The 20,578-nt window shown below is 42.2% G+C and overlaps 1 protein-coding gene across 1 annotated transcript in view; it reads left to right on the top strand.

Annotated features, from left to right (window-relative positions):
• FMN1 (formin 1) overlaps positions 1-20,578 on the top strand; it is a 385,063-nt gene that overhangs the window by 83,670 nt on the left and 280,815 nt on the right. Inside the window, 1 exon segment of the mRNA XM_050799309.1 lies at positions 9,100-9,217. Within this exon segment, the coding sequence (XP_050655266.1) occupies positions 9,100-9,217 (118 nt within the window).

The raw sequence follows: 20,578 nt of genomic DNA, 5'->3' as shown, positions 1-20,578 counted from the left end.
GCTGTTGAGGAAGAAGGTAAGACCCCACAGCATAGCAGCAGGGTGATGTGATGTGGGTGAACAGGAGATGGGATGCCTTTTTTCCCATCTGGGTGCTGCACTTGAGCAGTATGAACTGGTTGGTACCAGTTGTTTAGCTTCCCTTGACCTCAAATGTCTTCGCCTTTAAAACGAAAGGTCAAGCCAGGCCGGGAGCAGTGGCTAACGCCTGTAGTCCCAGTACATTGTGGGGCCAAGGCAGGCAGATTACTTGAAGCCAGGAGTTTGAGACCAGCCTGGGCAACATGGTGAAACCCCGTCTCTATAAAAAATACAAAAATTAGCCGGGCGTGGTGACACTCACCTATAATCCCAGGTGCTCAGGAGGCTGCGGTGGGAGAATCATTTGAGCAAGGGAGGTCAAGGCTGCGTGAGCAGTGATTGTGCCACTGTACTTCAGCCTGGGCAACAGAGCGAGACCCTGTCTCAAAAAATAAATAACTAAAGCCAAGCTAGATAATTTCTAATATTTCTGAGGTCCCATTCAACCTTCCAGCAACTTGATTCTACCCAAATTATTCCATACTCTTGTATTTCTTTTCTACGACACCTCATTTTACAGACATTTTTTGACTCCTTGTGATGTTACAATTTTCTCAGCTCTCCCCTTTTGTCCAAGATGCCATTTGTTGAATTAAAACACACTTCCTGAACCAAAAAACCAGGTCTTCACCCATTAACCCACCCATATCTTTATTCAGAACTTATTTTTCCCAGTCCATTGCTCTTAACTTTTTTCACCTGCAGAAATAGTTTCCCCACTCTTATTTACCCTTACTAAGTTTAACTCCTTTCTACTTTTTGTTTCAAACAGTTTTCACATGAAGCTATTTGAACTACTTTGGGAAGCTAGAAGTGATTTGCCATTAAAATCAGGCCCAGAACTTGAAATAAGTTGGACGAGGAGAATCATGACAATTAAGTAGCTTAAGAGTGAAATGCGATCCTGTTTACTTTACTTTCACCTTACCTTTCTGAAGTCTGATGAGAATGTGGGGGTGAATTATCCAAACTGAATAATCACGAGAAGTGCTACGAAGAATAAGGGGGCCCTTAGGAAGTTTCTTCCACACAGTGTCCAATTTTTGCAAAATGATATTAAAAAATTTTTATTGCTGATTTCCTAATACTAGGAAAGTCAAGGAGCTGAGCTCTACTGCCTGTAGGAGATAATGTGCCTTTTGTTGCAATTGTTCTTATCTCACTAGGTATCCACTTATTAGACTGATGTTCTGTTTTTTTTTTTTTTGAAGATGGAGTCTTGCTCTGTTGCCCAGGCTGGAGTGCAGGGGGATGCATCTCGGCTCTCTGCAATCTCCACCTCATGGGTTCCAGTGATTCTCCTCCCTCAGCCTCCCAAGTAGATGGGATTACAGGTGCCCACCACCATGCCTGTCTAATTTTTATAGTTTTAGTAGAGACAAGATTTCGCCGTGTTGGCCGGGCTGGTCTTCGACTCCTGACCTCAGGTAGTCCGCCTGCCTCGGCCTCCCAAAGTGCTGAGATTACAGGTGTGAGCTTCTGTACCCAGCCTAGACTGATATTCTTTTTGCCATGAGGTACAACTGGCTCCAGCTTCAGTCTTTGTACAGCTGAGAGGACGGTGAGATGGGAGAAACGTGAAGAATTCACTGCTAGTAAATTCTGCAAAAGTACTATGCTCACATTTTTAAGTAGCTAGGTACTGATTGTTTTTAACGAAGAGTTATAACGGAATATCATGTCGGTCAAATGCTATCTATTTTTCATGTGTCCTTTGACTTAGAGTTGTCCCTCCATCTACTTGGAAGATTGATCACCCATATACCCAAATCCTCTCATACCTAAGTCCCACAGTAGGCTCTGGGAATCCACTTACAGAAAAAGTTGAAGTTAACCCTTCATCTATGCAGGTTTCACCTCCCATGAAGACTGCATTTTCCATCTTCTTTTGGTTGAAAATACAGGTGAACCCATACAGTTCAAACCTGTGTTGTCTGAGGTGGATCACTTTTAATCTGGTACAGATTATTTTTTGTAGATTTTTCCCCATGTTACACAGAAGAAAAGAATGGTCATCCTCAGTATAAGGTTGCTTTTTTGTTTGTGTGTGTGTGTGTTTTTTTGGTGAAAATCATTTTTGCACAGATGTGGCAGTTAGAGAGTTAAAGTGCCTTGAGGTTAGGACAAAAGAGAGCCAGTTGAGGTAGTAGCAGGTTTTAAAGAACGAAAGCCTTTGCTTCCATTGGTTTTGTGTAGTAAGTGCTTATTTCAGCACATAATTAGATATTGAGATAATGTCCAAGAAAAGTGATTATTTCCCTCCCTGAAAATGTTAAAGCTTTAAAGAGATTCATTTTTCAAGACCAATTTAGATTGAATTTGTAGGTTGCTTATTTGAATATTATAATCTGAAGCACTCTTATTCCCTGAGTGACCAGCAGTGGTAACATTTCTTATGGTCATGAGAACCAGTGACTTGAAAGAGTGTTCAAAAGATCTCTTTGAATTACCGTGCTCCTCTTACTCGTGTTCAGATTTAGATGGTCACTGATGGCTTTCATTCAGAATTGTTTTAGGTCCAGCTATTACTATTAGACTGAACCTGGGGGATAAAGTCCTTGGTTACAGTCTATAAACAGAGTGTCTCCTCTTTCTGAATAGATATCTCCAACTTAACTGCACATTTCATGGAGGTGGAAGGCAAGGGTGTCTTCATTCTTATGTCCTCACAGCCTCATTCATTGTTGGTGTTCGTTAATGACATTGGATGAAGAAGTCTTTTTAATAGAAGTCATGCTTCATAAATGAAGGAGAATGGTAGGGGCAAACTGGAAAACCTTGATATGTTTGAGCCCAGAGGATTCTGTGTCTCTTCTGTGGTGGGTAGATAGGCTTGATTTTTCTTTTCTCGCTCTTCCTCTATTTTTTTTTTTAAGAAAACTTGTAAATTTTCCCCCAAGTTATGCAAAAGAAAAGAATGGTCATCCTCAGTATAAGGTTGTTTCATTTATTTATTTATTTATTTATTTTTGGTGAATTTCGTCTTCTGTGTCATTGAAGAGGATAAAGTATACCTCACGTCCCAGTTAAAGACCACTGATGAACTGGGCTGAAACCTTTGCACCCCAAGACTTAGCTGTGTGTGGTCTTCTATTAGGGAAGAAAGTGGAGCTCTGGGCTTGAGAAGAGTGGTTGAGAGTGTGGATGCTGGAGCCTGACTGCATGGATTCAAATTATACTTCCACCATCCACCGTTCCTGTGGACTGGCAAGCCATTTAATCTTTCTGTGCCTCAGTTTTCTAGCAGGAAAAAGAATAATAATAACAATTCACAATATGGTTGTTATCTGTATTAAATGAGTTAATATGTGTGGAGCACCTAAAACTGTGCTTGGCACGTGGTCAGCCCTTAAATATTAGATGATGTTATTCTCCACTTACTGGCTGTGTAGGTTTGGCAAGTTACCTTCTCTAGCTATGGTTGCTTACCTTTAAAAATGAGCCTAATAATACCTTACTTACCTAGAGCCAAGGGGAGGAAATCAAATAATCTCCTGGGACCAAAGACTTGACCCACTTTCCATGGAATTGTGTTGGCATCTGTGAGTATTGAGGGGATACTGAAACCTTATAATTCTGCTCCATGCCATGGTGCAGAAGGGTCAATAGCCCCTTCCGGCATCTGTTATATTTTGCCCAAATCTATAGAGGGGCCTGGAAGCTTATTCCAGAAATCAAGAATTAGTTATGTCTGAGAAAATTGAGTCTTTTCAGTTCATAAAAACAAAAAGACCAAGTACGTGCAATCTCCCACTGCCCCCTGCCATGTTAGAATTGGATGATCTGCATTGCTCGTAAGAAGACTGATCTTAGGCCAGATGCAGTGGCTCATGCCTGTAATCCTAGCACTTTGGGAGGCCCAGATGGATGGATCACCTGAGGCTGGGAGTTCGAGACCAGCCTGACCAACATGGAGAAACCCTGTCTGTGCTAAAAATACAAAATTAGCCGGGTGTGGTGGCACATGCCTGTAATCCCAGCTACTTGGGAGGCTGAGGCAGAAGAATCACTTGAACCTGCGAGGCAGGGGTTGCGATGAGCAGAGATCGCACCATTGCACTAGAGCCTGGGCAGGAAGAGCGAAACTCTGTCTCAAAAAAAAAAAAAAAAAAAAAAAAAAAAGACTGATCTTATGATCTGTTGTTGTGATGATTTCTTCTTTCCACAGTCTTGAAGAAGCAGATGTCTGATTTTAATCAATGGGTATTTCCTCTAGACAAGAAGCTTGTTCTGAGACTTAAAAGACACCATTGAATTTTTCTGCAGTGTCCCGATGGCTTTTTGATTAAGTGTGCCTCAGTTAATAATCCCCAAAAATACTATGATCAGGAGCAAACAGAGAAGTACCTGTTTAAAACACAAGATCAAATGAAGATTTAGAAAGTGTTTTACTTTCTCTTGGTGGTTGGTGGGATGCAATGATATGTTTTTATCTGTGTGAGCGTTCCTTTTGAATACGTTGCTAGAAATGTGTTTTTGAATCAGAATTTCTCAGTATTAATACTTAGATTGTTTTTAGTACTGAAGAACATAGCTCAAGTTATCGATATGTGACATGTAGCCACCCCTTCTTGCAGATAAAGCAAGACGGTCGTTTTCCTTATGGCTACCATTTCCATTTTGCAGAAGGAATTACTGTTTGTGTTTAACACTTGACCGCAGTCGTCTTGGACCTTTGCTCAAAGAGAGATGGCAATTACTGTTAAGCCAGTTTGACTTGCCTCTCCATCCAGAACAGTGTCCTGTCCATCCCAGGCACTGATTGCATGCCTGCTGAGTGGGACTGGATTTGAAAAACGCTGAGCCCTTCAGGTAGACAGGCAGCTGTCCCAAGAGGCAGCTATGCAGCTAGGAAACAGGGCTGCAGTTTTTACCCCCATCCTTTGTTGCCAGCTTCCCAGCATATGAATAGCGTGGTAGAAACTACTCTGGGCTGATGTTTGGAGGTTGTTTTGTCTGTCCTGTTTTTGTTTGGGCAAATTGGGTCTGTGATAGAGATCTGACTGATAGAGACTTTTCACATGTTTTGCCCTTTAGGGGGATGCGGATCCTTGGGGATCTTTGCATTGTTTTGTCTAATAGGGTCGGTTGTGTGTTACACTGTGTCATGCCAGGTTTCATTTAGTTGGCTGGGACACCAAAGGGGAAAGGGGTGTCCTGCTGCTGTCCGGGTTTCTAAGGAAGCCGGGAAGTCACAGCTGCTGAGCAGAAAGAAGCCTGCGGTTGACACAGGGAGTGTAGAGGGTAATCATTCCTGCCGAGCCGGGGCTGTTTACTTTGCCACCGTGTTGCTGGTGGACGCTGGGTGTGGTGGGCGTGCTTGCCTAGTACCTGTTTGTAGAGCACTGACACAGCCAGGGCAGAGCTAAAACAGCAGTCATCTGAAACCAGTCGTGTGGGTTTTCCCTCACGGGCTTTAGCAGCTAAAATCTGCATTCCAGATGAAACCTGCAGGGAAGCGGAAGAAAGCACTTTAAAAAAAAAAAAAAAAAAAAAGCTTAAAGGGCAGTAAATTAACTGCTTTGAGAGTTCTAGGCACTTTTGAAATGATCTATTGCTTTCTTTAATTGTAAGTGGCTGCTGATCTGGGTGTATGCTAGTTTTTTGGCCTGGATGCCCCAGGCCTCTCTGATCATAATCCAGATGAAAAAGAAGGCCTGTGTCAGAAGTATTTCAGTCATTTTCTGCTGATTCACTTCTGATTCCCTTAGACTTCTCCGGGCAGTGGCTTAAGTTCCTTCAGAATCAGCCTGCCGGCTCAGCACTTTCAGAAGCCTTCACTTGCTCACCAATGAGGAAGTTGAATGCCACCAGGAGAACTGCCGGCCTGGGGCGGAGCTCCTCGTGAAGTCCTGGGCTGGGATTACAGGGCAGGCTGACTTTCCCTATGACAAAAAGGCTTTTGTCCCCGGGAATAAATACGGAAGTTTCAGAAGAGCAGCGTCCCGGGTCCGTGTGTAGTAAGGTGCACGGTCTCGGCTGCTTCTGGGCTGAGACTCCACGGACTTTTCCCAGTTGCCCTGGCGTACCATCATCGCACAAACCGGAAGGAGGGCGCAGTGACTTGAAAGAGACCAAGTGTGTTTGCTGTGCGGCTGACAGCCTAACTCCCGGTTCCCATTGCTCTCTGTCCTGTGAATTAAGAGCAGATGGAGTGGATAAACTGAGAGAGCGGGAGAAGGTAACACAAGTCAGAACTTCCACCAAGGGCATTACTGAGGCATGGAGAACGTTGATAATTCCCTGGCTGGCAGTGATGTCTCAGGACCCGCAAAACCTGAAGCCGGACTTGAAGTGGCTCAGTCGATCCTGAGTAAGTTCTCTATGAAATCCCTGTTTGGGTTTACGAGTAAGCTGGAATCTGTGAATCCAGAAGAGAAAGATGCTGTGCTGAAAGCATTCCACAGTTTAGACGCGGATCCCACATCTCAGCGGGATGATCCCAGCAATGGCTTGGATCCTCGGGAAGCAGAGTCTCAGGTTTCACCTGACCTCGGAAATGATGAGAAAACTGCAAGGGTGGAGACAGAATCAGAGGGAAGTCAGAGGAAAGAAGCAGGGACATCTCTCCTTGCTCAAGAGCTGCTTCCCCTCTCTACTTGGAAAGGGACAAAGGACGATGTCCTTTGTGTTCGCGGGACCCTCGTGCACACCACCAGTGATTCCGACTCCGATGATGGTGGCCAGGAGCCAGAGGAGGGAAGCAGCACCCATGGCCCAAAGTCCCCTAGTGTTGTTTTATCTGAGCCATCTCAGGAGTCCCAGGAAAACCCAGGAGGTTTCAGGGAAGATACTGTCACTGGGGAGATGAATGGTGCAGAGCTCTGTGCAGAAGATCCTCAGAGGATTCCACCTGAGATAAGCAGCAGACTGGAAGCTGGCAATGGTGGTCTTCAGACAGAGTATCGCCCCAGCCAGGGCCAGGTGGGAGAAGAAGGGTCCCGAGTCCTACCTGCAGTAACAAGCCAGAATTCGAGTGTTGGTGTCACTGAGAGTGCCTCTTCTAAAAAAGAAACCTCTGGAGAGAAGTCATTCCAACTTCCAGCTTTTTTCAGTGGGCTTCGTGTGCTGAAGAAGGGGGCTACCGCTGAGGGGGGAGAGACCATCACTGAAATTAAACCGAAGGATGGGGACTTAGCTTTGCTCAGATTGACCCAGCCTGTGCAGAAGTCCTTAGTGCAGGCAGGGCCACAGACAGTGAAGAGTGAGGAGAAAGCAGCTGAGCCGAAGGCCACTCCCACTCTCCTAGAGCAGCTCTCTCTGCTGCTCAACATTGACATACCCAAAACTGAACCGAAGGGAGCAGACCTTGAGTCGCCCAGGAGAGAAGAGATGGGCTGCAACGCGGATCAAGAGAGCCAGAGCGACCCTGGAGTAGCCCCAACCCAGGGTGGTGAGGTCAAGCCAAAGCCGCCAGAGACGGCCCTGGAGGCTTTTAAAGCCTTATTCATCCGGCCCCCCAGAAAGGGAACCACAGCCGACACCTCTGAGCTGGAAGCTCTCAAGCGCAAGATGAGACATGAGAAGGAGTCGCTAAGAGCTGTGTTTGAACGTTCCAAGTCAAAGCCAGCGGATGGCCCCTCTGATTCCAAAAGTGTACGTAGAATTGGGTTTTGCATTTTAATATAAAATATGGTGCGGCTGTATTTCTTTCCAGGTTTCCTCCCAAAGTGAATCCTAGTTGCCTGTTAGTGATTCTTTTAGGTGGAAAAGGATTATAGTCAAATTATGTTGTCCTGTAAGGAGTACGGAGTTAGCCGGAGGTGCTTTTCATGCTTCCTGATTTTTATCTGGAATATTACAAGAGGAATATACATAAAGATGTGCAGGTAGGAAAAGGGTAACTGTCACCGTGAGTTTAAATGTTGATGGTAAATGCACTGATAAAACTAAGTAGCATGAGGAAGTGATGCAAGATGGAAGTATAGCCCAAGTTTACAGGGTTTCCTCACCACTTAATTATACCTCCGCAGAAACTCTATCATTCCTTTGAAAGTCTACCATTTGGCAGAATAGGTGTTCGTGGTGTGATTAGAGTGTTCCACATCGAATGGAAGGATTCCAGATTGAGCACTGGATTTAGAATGAGACCTGGGTTTCTATTCTACTTCTGCCATTTACTGGCTGGGTAACCTTAATAATCTCCAAGCCTCAATCTCCTCATGTGCAAAATGAGGAAAATAAAATGGGTATATGGTTGTTACGAGAATTAAACAAAGGCAGTGCATGAGAAGCATCTAATTAATGGAAGCTGTTATTACTCAAAGAAAACTAACTCAGGTAATTTCTAAAGATGAGCGAGTACCTGTCCAGTAGATCTTAAACGATCATAAGAACAATAAATAGAATTTCTTGCTTAATATCAGTTCAGTGTATGATTATTGTTCCTTTTATATATTTAAAATATTCAGTTAGAATGTTAAAAATGAAAGTCTTTGGCAAAATTTCTCAGATTGCAGTTAAAAAACCGAGCACAATGTAGCATTCTCCTAGTTGTAAAAATCAACCCATATAAAAATGACTGGAATATGAAGGTAATCTCATTCATTCGTTTATAGGAATAAAAGCAAATTTAGCAGTGTGGAATGTTTGAAAAAGTGTGTCTTGGTCTACCACTGATTTTCATGAAGTTAGTTTTTATGTTAAATAATCCTGGAGTCTGGGATACATTTGTAAACATTCCTATAAATGTACTTTGGTGTAGTACCTTTATGTCTGTATCTTCAGGTCAAAGTATATTTGTGCTTTTTGAAATTAATAAAAATCATCTTTTAAGGGTTGTGTGATACATACTTAGCCTCGAGGTTTTTTTCGTTGTTTTAAATTTTCACCTCAACTGATCATGTTATACTTCTGGAAAAGGGTCACACTATGGAAAGATATCTCAGTCACAGTGAATGAGAGCAATGTGCAACTGGCCATTAAAATTAACTTCAGAATTAGGGTTAGCATGTCATTTTTCAGGAATTAATTGGCTATGACTACATTTCACTTCTTATTTGCCTGCTCTTTCCACAGGCTGACCATAGCCCGACTGAGCAGGATGACAGGACTCCTGGCAGACTTCAAGCTGTCTGGCCACCCCCAAAAACAAAAGACACAGAAGAAAAAGTGGGACTGAAGTACACTGAAGCAGGTAATGTGAAAAGAAGCTAGGGACCCAGGAATGAATCTCTTCCTGCAATGGCTTTTAGTTCTAGCTTAGTTGACTCTCAAAATCTGGGGTTTTGTTTCATTATAAAATGTAATGCTGAAGGCTCTCTTTTTGGTTTTGCTGTTAAAGTGAACCTTTGCACGCTTATTGTTAACGAGCCTCTCTGAAAGCTGAAAGATGAATGCAGTGGAATGAATGAAAGGGGGCATGTGTGTGAAGCAGGAGAACCTTGGGGGACCTGATGGAGAAGGCAGATTGCAAATCCCTCAGGAAGCCGGTGGTTGGTCCTCATACAATTTTGTGAGCTGGCAGTGTTGCTAGAAGAGGCAGAGCATGGTTCTCTAGAGCTGTAATCTGATTTCTTGTTTGTCTTTGAGTAATGCTTTGGAGATAAAGGAACCTTGTGCAGAGTGAATGTACAGATACCATATCAGTTACTCGTTCACTTTTGTGAGACAAAGCTTTATTTAATGCATGGCCAACTTTAAAGCAACCTAACTCTCTGGAAACCTGCTTAGGAACTTTACTTGAATTTATTTAAATGAAATGGGTATCTAGATATGGTTACTATTTAAGTGAAAGTTTCACATGAACTGTAAAATGACACCAAAGCATTAGAGGATGGGTATATAAGATATTAAGAATTGCATATGTGTGTATATATCCCTGAAACCTCTTTGCCTTCTTCCTGATATTTAGAGATTACCTATACATGGCTTATAGTTGTTGTTTTTATTAGGTGTGTGTGTATTAAGGTCTATCTATCTATCCGGTTATAGAAAAGTGCTTTTTTCCATTCCTGTTCATTGATAGATATGAACAGATCAAAGTTGGGTGGTTCGGTAGGTTTTCCCATAATATCAGATTACTCCAGTGATTGAGAACACACTGGCAGTGGAATCTTGAGATCATTTCTAGCTTTCATTTACACAGTTGCTGCTTATGACTCTGCAGGGCATTGGTTACTTCACAGCATTTTCTTTCTGTGGTGTTTGACTTCCAGGATGAAAACTCATATCCTTGATGAAAATATGGATAGTGATTTAAGTCTTCTTGCCCACATTTGATTTTCCAAAAATCATAATTGTATAAAAGTGAATAGCACAAGGGTGGAAAATGATTGTTTCCTCTAAGCAGAGCAATTCAGACACAGCAGTAAAGAAAGCATAAGGATGTTCTAGGTAATTGAAGCACAGAAGTAGCATAGGGCTGAACTTCTGTTTAACCCAAACTTGAATGGAAAATTTCCTAAACAACGTTAGGTCACTTTTTTCCTTTTGCTTTGTTTAGTCCAAATGCACTTAACTTTGTTTTCTCTAGGGTAATTACGTATATGACTGTATGAATGAGGGTCGTACGAATCAGGAATCAGCTGGCACTCAAATGGAGTGATTTGAGGAGAGTTTATTAGAGACCTGTCACAAAGGTACAGACCGGGTTTAGGAAAATCAGTAAGAGAGCGCTACTCTGGGGCTAGTACCAAGAACAAGCTTTTACCACACCCAGGCCTGAAGGGGCAAGAGTAGGAGTGGCCATCGGAAGCTAGAACTTAAGAGGGAGGCTGAGTGGTGTGGAGACAACTGCTGGGCAGGACCTGCAGCCCTCAGCCGGGAGGTGCCGCCGGTCCGTAGTGACATGCCAGGCTGGATGCTGAGGGCAGACAGCCTGATCTCTTCTCATCCCACTCTCTGGTCCCCCACCGTCATTCCCATTGGCCAAACCCAGAGAGAAGTCAGCAGACCGGGAGCGCTTGAGCCTATCATTTCAGGCCTGTCAGTGGGGCCCAGAAAGGGCGCACACCTGGAGAGGTACGCAGAAGATCTCCTGCACAGTTACACTGCCACCACGAGCGACCGGCAGGCCCTGGGCGCACGCAGGAGATCTCCTACACTGTTACACTGCCACCGTGAGTGCCCGGCAGGCCCTGGGCACACGCAGGAGATCTCCTGCACAGTTACACTGCCACCACGAGTGCCCGGCAGGCCCTGGGCGCACGCAGGAGATCTCCTACACTGTTACACTGCCACCGTGAGTGCCCGGCAGGCCCTGGGCGCACGCAGGAGATCTCCTGCACAGTTACACTGCCACCACGAGCGACCGGCAGGCCCTGGGCGCACGCAGGAGATCTCCTACACTGTTACACTGCCACCGTGAGTGCCCGGCAGGCCCTGGGCGCACGCAGGAGATCTCCTGCACAGTTACACTGCCACCACGAGTGCCCGGCAGGCCCTGGGCGCACGCAGGAGATCTCCTGCACAGTTACACTGCCACCACGAGTGCCCGGCAGGCCCTGGGCGCACGCAGGAGATCTCCTGCACAGTTACACTGCCACCACGAGTGCCCGGCAGGCCCTGGGCGCACGCAGGAGATCTCCTGCACAGTTACACTGCCACCACGAGTGCCCGGCAGGCCCTGGGCGCACGCAGGAGATCTCCTGCACAGTTACACTGCCACCACGAGTGCCTGGCAGGCCCTGGGCGCATGCAGGAGATCTCCTGCACAGTTACACTGCCACCACGAGTGCCCGGCAGGCCCTGGGCGGACAGGCTTCTCAAGCCCTCCTGGAGAAGAATCTGCACACACGTGCTGGTGTTGTCATACCGCACGACACGGGATTTCAATACAAGGGCACGAAGACAAACTTCCGTTTTTATCATCCTGTGGGAGGGTTATATTTTATAGTATAATCAGTTCATAGAAAATATGACGGCTATTATTCAGAGGCTTGCTCTGTAGATTCCTGCTTCATCTTAATATGAAGGGTTTGTTTACTGATCTCAGAAAATCTCTCATAGGGTTTTAAATGTTCCCCTACATTACAAAATAAAATAAAACTTGAAGATACACAGAAAAGTCGTGAAGCAAAAGAAACTTTCTATGATTCTATTTCAGAGAAACTGTTGTCAATATTTTGAAACATGATAGGCCTATGTGAATTTAATACTGAAAAATAAAAATTTGAATCATTATAGACTACTTTTTTATTTAAACTCTTCAAATGATTTTTACTAATTATAAAAATTTATTTCAGTTATACATGATGTGTTATAAATAATAGTACTGTAAGTCTTTGTGTAGAAGTATTGTATCTTAGGATAAATGCTGACAGGTAGAATTGCTGTACATAAGAGTATACGCCTTTCTAAGGTTTCTGATGTATATTACCATGTTGCCATAGTTGTTTTTTCTTACTAAATACCTATCCCTGAGAATTACCATTTTGAAACTGTTATTTTACTTTTTATCACTTGTTTTTAATTTTACTGTATTTTGTGTTGTGTGGAAGTTTTAAATATTTACATAATCAAATCTATCCTTTCATTATATAATTTCTGATTCTTCTTTTAGCTTAAAAGACTTTCTAATCTAAGTTTACCAATGTTTTCATATTTCTTGAAAGATTTCCTTCTACTTCTTTTTTTCTCTCCTTCCATCACTCCATTTCATATGAAAAATTTAATTTGGTATACAGTCTGAGCTAGAGATGGAAGACAACTTTTTTTCTAAATTGCTAATTAGTTCTATAGCAGACTTTTATTTCCCCCAAATTTGTTTAGGACTGTTGGGGGCTTTCTGTTGTCTTTGATATGTTTGTATATTATGCCCTATCTTATTGTAGCATTACAATACATCTCAGAATCTGACGGTTCCATTTCTTTTGCATACTTTTAAAAAATGTTTTTGGGTTTCCTCATGTGTTCATCCTTCTAGAAAAACAAAATTTTTATTTGAATTGTATTAAATTTATAAATCAATGTGAGGTAGGAATGAGAATTCTTAGTATCTTCACCAAGAGCGTGTCTTATAAAACTACTCCAAGTTTCTTGACATTCAGTAAATTAAATATATAGTATCTATTTACATATAAATATATATTTATGTATACATATATATCTTGTATTTTTTTCTAAATATCTTCCCTGGCATATTTTTTCAAAGACAAATACATGGTATGGATTTGCTTCTTGTGATTTGTTTTCTTTAGAAGTCTAATGTGCTCATAAGCCTCTAGTGACTCGAGCATGCTAGCTTTATTGCAGGTGATTTTCTCCCCAGGGCCAGGGCTTGACTGGGTGAAGGACACATTTGGACTGACCTGTGGTACCTTCCCTCAGTTTTACCGGGGTTAGTTCTTCTTCATATTTTTAGACTCCTTTAAAATCTAGCAGTGATAGAAAGCCACAGAAGAAAACATGACACCGAATTTAGCATATATTTTAGACCCTCCACCCCACCCCACAGCTATCTGTGGACAGCTCGAGGTTCAGAGGAAGAACCTGTTCCAAACACTCAACCCAAAGCTGGGCTTCCTTTCGCCTCCATCTCCTATTTTGTATTATGAAGGACTGCCTGAAATTTCTCACTATTAAGAAATTTTAAAAATACATTGTCATGATGTACATCTCAAAATCCTCAGGGGAAGTGAGGTTAATGCTTTTGGAATTAAAATGATACCATTTAGGGAACTGTCGGTGACTAAATTGCTCACAGAATGAGAAAGAAACAAGTTTGAAGAAAAACACTCATGCTTTCTGAATTGAATTGTGCATATGTGGTTTCTCTGTCAGTGTGCATCTGGAAAAGCTTTTCTCTCTACCTGCAGCATCTCAGAGCTGGCCGGGGCCTGGGGAATGGCAGATGTACTGCCCTGCTGAGTGTGAGGACCATAGCTTTTGTAGAGAAGAGAATTTAGCACAATACATTGTAGTTATTGGAAGTAAGCTAATTGTCCAGACACGTGGCATCCCCAGGAGATACATCTTTCCTCAGAACCTAGGAGCAATTCAGAAACATCCCTATTTAGAGTATTTTAGATTAAATAGAGAAATAACCCATCCCTCAAATAAAGATCCACCTGTTTTCTGGTTTGTTTCTCGTTTGAATTTCCTTCATTATAAAATGAGAGCTGTTTGCCACCCTTCCCGGTAAGTCAGATATCCTTGCTTTACCAGTCAAAGAGAGCTGTAAATACCTCATACTACTTTATTGGCCTACTATAATTTGCGTTTTAATTTCTGCATTCATAGCTAGCGGGCTGCATTAGTCAGCAGTGGATTTTCCTTTAAAGTTATGTGTCCAGACAAATTATCCTGACTTTCTCTTTTACCGTCTGGGGAATGGGTTTGTTCATTGTACTATCTTTCATAGACCCCTATAGCATGCTATCATCACTTACATGGAGTGATTGGATTGTGATAGCCTAGAAATTGGAAGCTGTAGAGACTAAAGACCAGAAATGTCTTGCAGTTCTGGGTTGCAGAAAAAGGTTCACTGGGAAACTAGAGGTGAAGTGTATTGTGCTAAGCTTCCGCTTAGTATACGTACATAGCTGGGAGCTGTAGAGAGGAGACTGACTCTCCCAACATAAATGGGAACTAAAGCTTGACTTTTAGGAGAGGAATGGAAAGTGGGGACTGGAGACTCAAGAATCACATATTGTGTTCAAGGAAATATTAGTAAAGATCTTTGGCTCAGGAGAGTGGAAGCAAGAGATTAAAATACAGAGTCTCAGTTTTTAGAATATAAAAAACTGAGAGCTGCAAACAACTTAGGTCATTTAGTTCAACTCATTCATTTTACAGATGACAGTAGTGAGATTACGAATTGCTGAAAGATACACATAACTTATTAATACTCGGTATTGATAAATTATATGTAATAATTATGAGTTGGAATTATAATTTGAAGATAAAGATAGTCTCAAATTGAAGAGTGATGGATTAAACTTTTTTTTAAAATCTTTTTGCCAGTATACCAGTATCTAAAGATCCAACAAGGAAATTACATGGGATCAGAAGCATTTTTTGTGGGAATATAAATTAGTATGGCCATTATGGAAAATGGTATGGAAGTTCCTGGAAAAACTAAAAATAGAACTACTAAATTACCCAGTAATCACACTTCTGGGCATATATCCAAAGGAACTGAAACCAATATGTAAAAGGGATAACTACACTCCCATGTTCATTGCAGAACTATTTATAATAGCCAAGACATTAAATCAGTGTAAGTATTCATCAATGGGTAAATGGATAAACTATGATATATATACACAATGGAATACCAATCAGCCTTAAAAGGCCGGGGGGAAATTCTGTCGTTTGTGCCAATGTGGATATGTCAGGAGGACCTTATGCTATGTGAAATAAGCCAGGCACAAGAAAGACAAATGTTGCATGATCTCACTTATATGTGGACTCTAATAAAGTTGAACTCATGGAAGTAGAGAATAAAATGATGGTTATCAGAGGCTGGGGATGTGGGACGGAGGGAATGGAGAGTCATTGATCAAAGGACACAACATTTTAGATAAACAGGAGAAACAGATTTTGTGATCTTTTGAGCACCAGTGTGATTATAGTACAAAATAATGTATTCTGTATTTCAAAATAACTAAGAATAAATTTCAAATGTCTCACCATAACAAACTAGAGGCAAAAAAGGTGATGCATATGTTAATTAGCTTAATTTAATCGTACCACATTGTATGCCTGTATCGAAACACCACATCATATACCCCATAAAGGTATACAACTATGATTTGTCAATAAAAAGTTATGCAGGTTATTACAAATTATGGGATCTGAAGTGAGTGGACCTGAACAGTAATGTAGAGCATATGAGGCCATCCTGGCTCACTGGACTCATCTGCAAAAACTCACTTGGTTGTTTCATGCTGTTCTTTTGATTCCTCAAATAGGAATCAAAGAAGGGAGTGAATGGTGTTTTTTATGCTATGAGGCATAAGCAATTTCAAGCAAATAAAAATGCTTCTAGTCCGTGGATTCTTGGAAAGTTCAGGTGAGGTTTATTCAGCTACCATTCATTGAGCCACAGTTTGTGTGGTAAAAGGCATGGTGTATATGTAAATGGTTTTGGGAGGTACATGAACAAACTTTTTCATTTTAAGAGTTGTTATTTCAGTGGTTTGACTGGGTTTTAGAGAAAATAAAACCAGGGCATTCAGTCTACTTTGAGACCTCTTTTGGGAAGATTAGAATGAGGTTGATAGGCCATATTCTATACCACATTTTTACAAACATCTTTCAATAGTCATTGTCTTTCTCATAATTTCTCTCCAGGTGGCCTCGTTTTTCTTCTCTTCTGCAAATCTCTGTCTATTGTCAGCCACCAAGTGGTCTTTCTCTGGATCATCCACCAAGCGGCCTCTCCACCATCTTGGCTTCAGCCTCCTCCACCACCAGCCCCACCACACCTTTCCCCCAGCAGCTCCATCATACCTTTTCACTTGCAGTTTAGTTCCTTCCGCTCAGTCCACTTTTCATGTGCTTATTATAGCCATCAACTAGCTCAGCAAATAGAACACCCTCTCCTTAGAAACCAGATGGGAAATTGTAAATAACATTTTTTTCTTTTTCTGTAGAAAGAACAGCTTATTTCTGAGAAATAACTAAACCCAAAGTTGCAATAGGTAAACTCTGAAGCACTTTTCCCCCCAAGATAAAGGGAAGCACTTGATGAGGGGTGAGAACGTGAGATGAGAATGTAGAAAACGATTTCAGAGGGAAGGGAAAGTAGGACCGGGGAAGTCCTGAAGACATAATTAAGTTTGGCGTTGCTTTTACTGCAGGGTTCATGGGTTTGAGCATCAACTCAACTTGAGTTTGAAGCTTTGGCTCTGTCATGTGCCAGCTGTGACATGGGGCAGGATAATTTACTTCTTTGGATTTTCATCCTTGTCTCTAAAAATGAGGGTAATGATAGTTTTAAACAATTATTGTAAAGATAAGACAATATCTATGAAGTCCAACTGCAGCACTACTTTTTTTTAAACCAGTTTTTATAGAAAAATAACAAAAATAGAGAAAATTACACAAGAGTGTATAGCTCTGAGTTACAGCAAAGTGAACACTCCCAGGTAACCACGATGTAGATCAATAAATAGTGCATCTTTAGCACAACAGAAGGTTCCTTCTTGCCCCCTTCCAATCGCTACAGTTTCCCTTTCCCTCAAAGAAAACCACTATCCTAACTTCTAACACTATAGGTTAGTTTTATCTGCTTTTCTTAAGATGGAGTCTTGCTCTGTTGTCCAGGCTGGAGTACAGTGGTGCCGACTCAGCTCACTGCAACCTCTGCCTCTGGGTTCAAGCAATTCTTCTGCCTCAGCCTCCCGAGTAGCTGAGATTACAGGTGTGCACCACCATGTCTGGCTAATATATTTGTATTTCTATTAGAGATGGGGTTTCGCCGTGTTGGCCAGGCTGGTCTTGAATTCCTGACCTCCAGTGATCCGCCTGCCTCAGCCTCCCAAAGTGCTGGGATTACAGATGTGAGCCACTGTGCCTGGCCTAATTTCATCTGCTTTTGAACTTAATATAAATGGACTCATTTTATGTCTGACTTCTTTCTGTTAACTTTATGCTTGTGAGAATCATATATGTTGCTGCGTGTACCTATAGTTCATTTATTTTCATTGCCCTATAGTATTCCATTGTATGAATGTATCACAGTGTATTTATCCAATTCTAATGCTGGTGGACACTGATGTTGTTCAAAGTTTGTGGCTCTTATAATGCTAAATCAAGTTAAGCCTAAAGCTGCCTCCTTATGTATTTTAAGTTCAACCTAAAGGCTTCTATGTATGTAGTGAACTATAACCCAAATGGAGGTGTAGAAAATGGTAGCCTATTCTTGTGGCAATCACTGAGTTTTGGCTTGCAATCAAAGGGGGCCAGCTGTTCAAACTGTGTTAAAATAAGGTAAGCGCTGAGCTGTAACCAATCTGGCTGTTTCTGTACCTCACTTTGGTTTTCTGTATGTCACTTTCCTTTTTCTGACTATAAATCTTCTTCTGCCACATGGCTGCACTGGGGTCTCTCAGCCTGCTCTGGCCCAGGCTGCACTGGGGTCTCAGCCTGCTCTGGTCCAGGCTGCACTGGGGTCTCAGCCTGCTCTGGCCCGGGCTGCACTGGGGTCTCAGCCTGCTCTGGCCCGGGCTGCACTGGGGTCTCTCAGCCTGCTCTGGCCCGGGCTGCACTGGGGTCTCTCAGCCTGCTCTGGCCCGGGCTGCACTGGGGTCTCTCAGCCTGCTCTGGCCCAGGAGGCTGCCTGATTCTCCCATTCTCCTTTGCTCAGTTAAACTCTGTTACATTTAATTTCCCTAGGATTTTTCTTTTAATGACAAACATTGCTCTGAACATCCTTGGACATGCCTTTTGGTAAATGCAGGAAGACATTTCTTTTGGGTGTATACCTGAAAATAGAATTGCTGGTAATAGGGCATATCTGGATTCTGTCAGCAGATGATGCTAAACACTTTTTCAAATGGATTTTCATCCGTTTATACGTCCACCAGCAGCATATGACGGTGCTGGTTGCTCCACATTCGTGTCGTTTGGTATGTTTGGTTTTTCTTATTTGAGCTCATTCTGGTTTTAATTGATATTTCGTTGATCACCAGGCAGGCCGAGCACTTTTTCATGGCCATTGCGTATCCTCTTGTGGGGTGCCTGTCTGAGTCACTTGTTCAATTTTAATGAATTGTCTCTCTTTTTCGTATTGATTTGTAGAGAAGTTATTTTTATATGCTGAATTTGAACCCTTTGCTTAAGTGTGTTGCAAGTATTTTTTCTCTCTCTCAATAGTGGTTTTTGATTAGTGTAAATTCTCAGTTTTACTCTAATGAATCTGGTTTTATTGGTTAGGGCATTTTAAGCCTTCTTAAAGTTATTTTTCTAACCCAATCATGAAAATATATATATTTTAATTATCTTTAAAAATTATTAGCGTTCTTCATTTGTCATTTTAGAGCTACAATATACTGGGTATTGATTTTTTGTTTTTTTGTCTATGAGTTGAAGTACAGTCAAATTTGTTTTTAGATCAAAATTACCCAGAATTGTTTATTGAAAAGCCTACCTTCACCTTCTGGGCTGTATTCTGTTCCACTGTTCTGTAGCTTTGTCTAGCCTTGTACCAGTTTCACACTATCTTAATGACTGTGTGAACACAAAACCTGACAACATGTACCCAAGGTGATCAGGATACAGCTTGCTTTTGTACATTTGAGGGAGACATAATACATTAATCAATAGATGTGAGGTTTTCACTGGTTCAATCTAGAAGGGTAGGACAACTCGAAGGGGTGAGGGGACTTCCAGGTCATAGGTAGATTCAAACATATTTTGATTGGCAATTGGTTGAAACAGTTATTATGAGAGAGAGGAATGTCTGGATTAAGATAAGGGATTGTGGAGACCAAGGTTTTATCATGCAGTTGAAGCCTCCAGATAGCAGGCTTCAAAGAGAATAGATTATAGATGTTTATCAGACTTAAGGTCTGTGTTGACATTAATGCTGCAGGGGAATAATGAGGCACGTCCAATCCCCACTTCCTGTCATGGCCTGAACCAGTTATTCAGGTTAAATTTTTTGAATGCCGTGGCTGAGGAGAGAGTCCATTCAGATAGTTGCAGGGGATGGAGGGCTTCAAATTGTATTTCTGGTTTACAACTATAGCTCTGTAATCAGTTATGATACCCTGCTAGAGTGTGTCCTTGTTGCTTGGTTACTCTCAGCTCTTTGTATTTCCATATAAGATACAAGTAGCTAGAACTGTTCTATGAATAATCAAGCAATATAGAGTTTTAAATAACGGAGACATAACAGCTTTCACCAAAAACTATTGGAAAGAATTTCAGCCTGCATTTTCTGGAAGCTGTGATTGGCTTTATGTCTGCCTCATGGCGGAATCCCTCATTTCTTCAACTCCCTTTTGATGTTCGCAAAGTGTTTAGTTTTCTTTCTCTCTGTCTACTCTACTGTGACCATTTCATGTAGAAGAGGAGGGAAAGGGTAATTGGGTTTGAGAAATAGATTGCTCTTGCTTCTCAGTATGAAGTAGTATGTGTCAGGCCTCTGAGCCCAAGCTAAGCCATCATATCCCCAGTGACCCACACGTATACATCCAGATGGCCTGAAGCAACTGAAGATCCACAGAAAGTAGCCTTAACTGATGACATTCCACCACTGTGATTTGTTTCTGCCCCACCCTAACTGATCAATGTACTTTGTAATCTCCCCCACCCTTAAGAAGGTTCTTTATAATTCTCCCCACCCTTCAGAATCTACTTTGTGAGATCCCCCCCTCCCCCCAGAACATTGCTCCTAACTCCACCACCTATCCCAAAACCTGTAAGAACTAATAATAATCCCACCACCCTTTGCTGACTCCTTTTTGAGACTCAGTCCACCTGCACACAGGTGACATAAACAGCGTTGTTGCTCACTTGGCCTGCTGCAGTCAGCCCCTTGTTTGAGTGAGCACATGAGTGAGCGAGTATGGTGTTTGACTAGCAGCCCCAAGCGCCAACATAGGAG

This window comes from Macaca thibetana, chromosome 7 (assembly GCF_024542745.1).
Source record: "Macaca thibetana thibetana isolate TM-01 chromosome 7, ASM2454274v1, whole genome shotgun sequence".
NCBI lineage: Eukaryota > Metazoa > Chordata > Mammalia > Primates > Cercopithecidae > Macaca > Macaca thibetana.
Note: the sequence above shows the minus strand (reverse complement) of the source record. Positions and strands in the feature narration are given on the sequence as shown.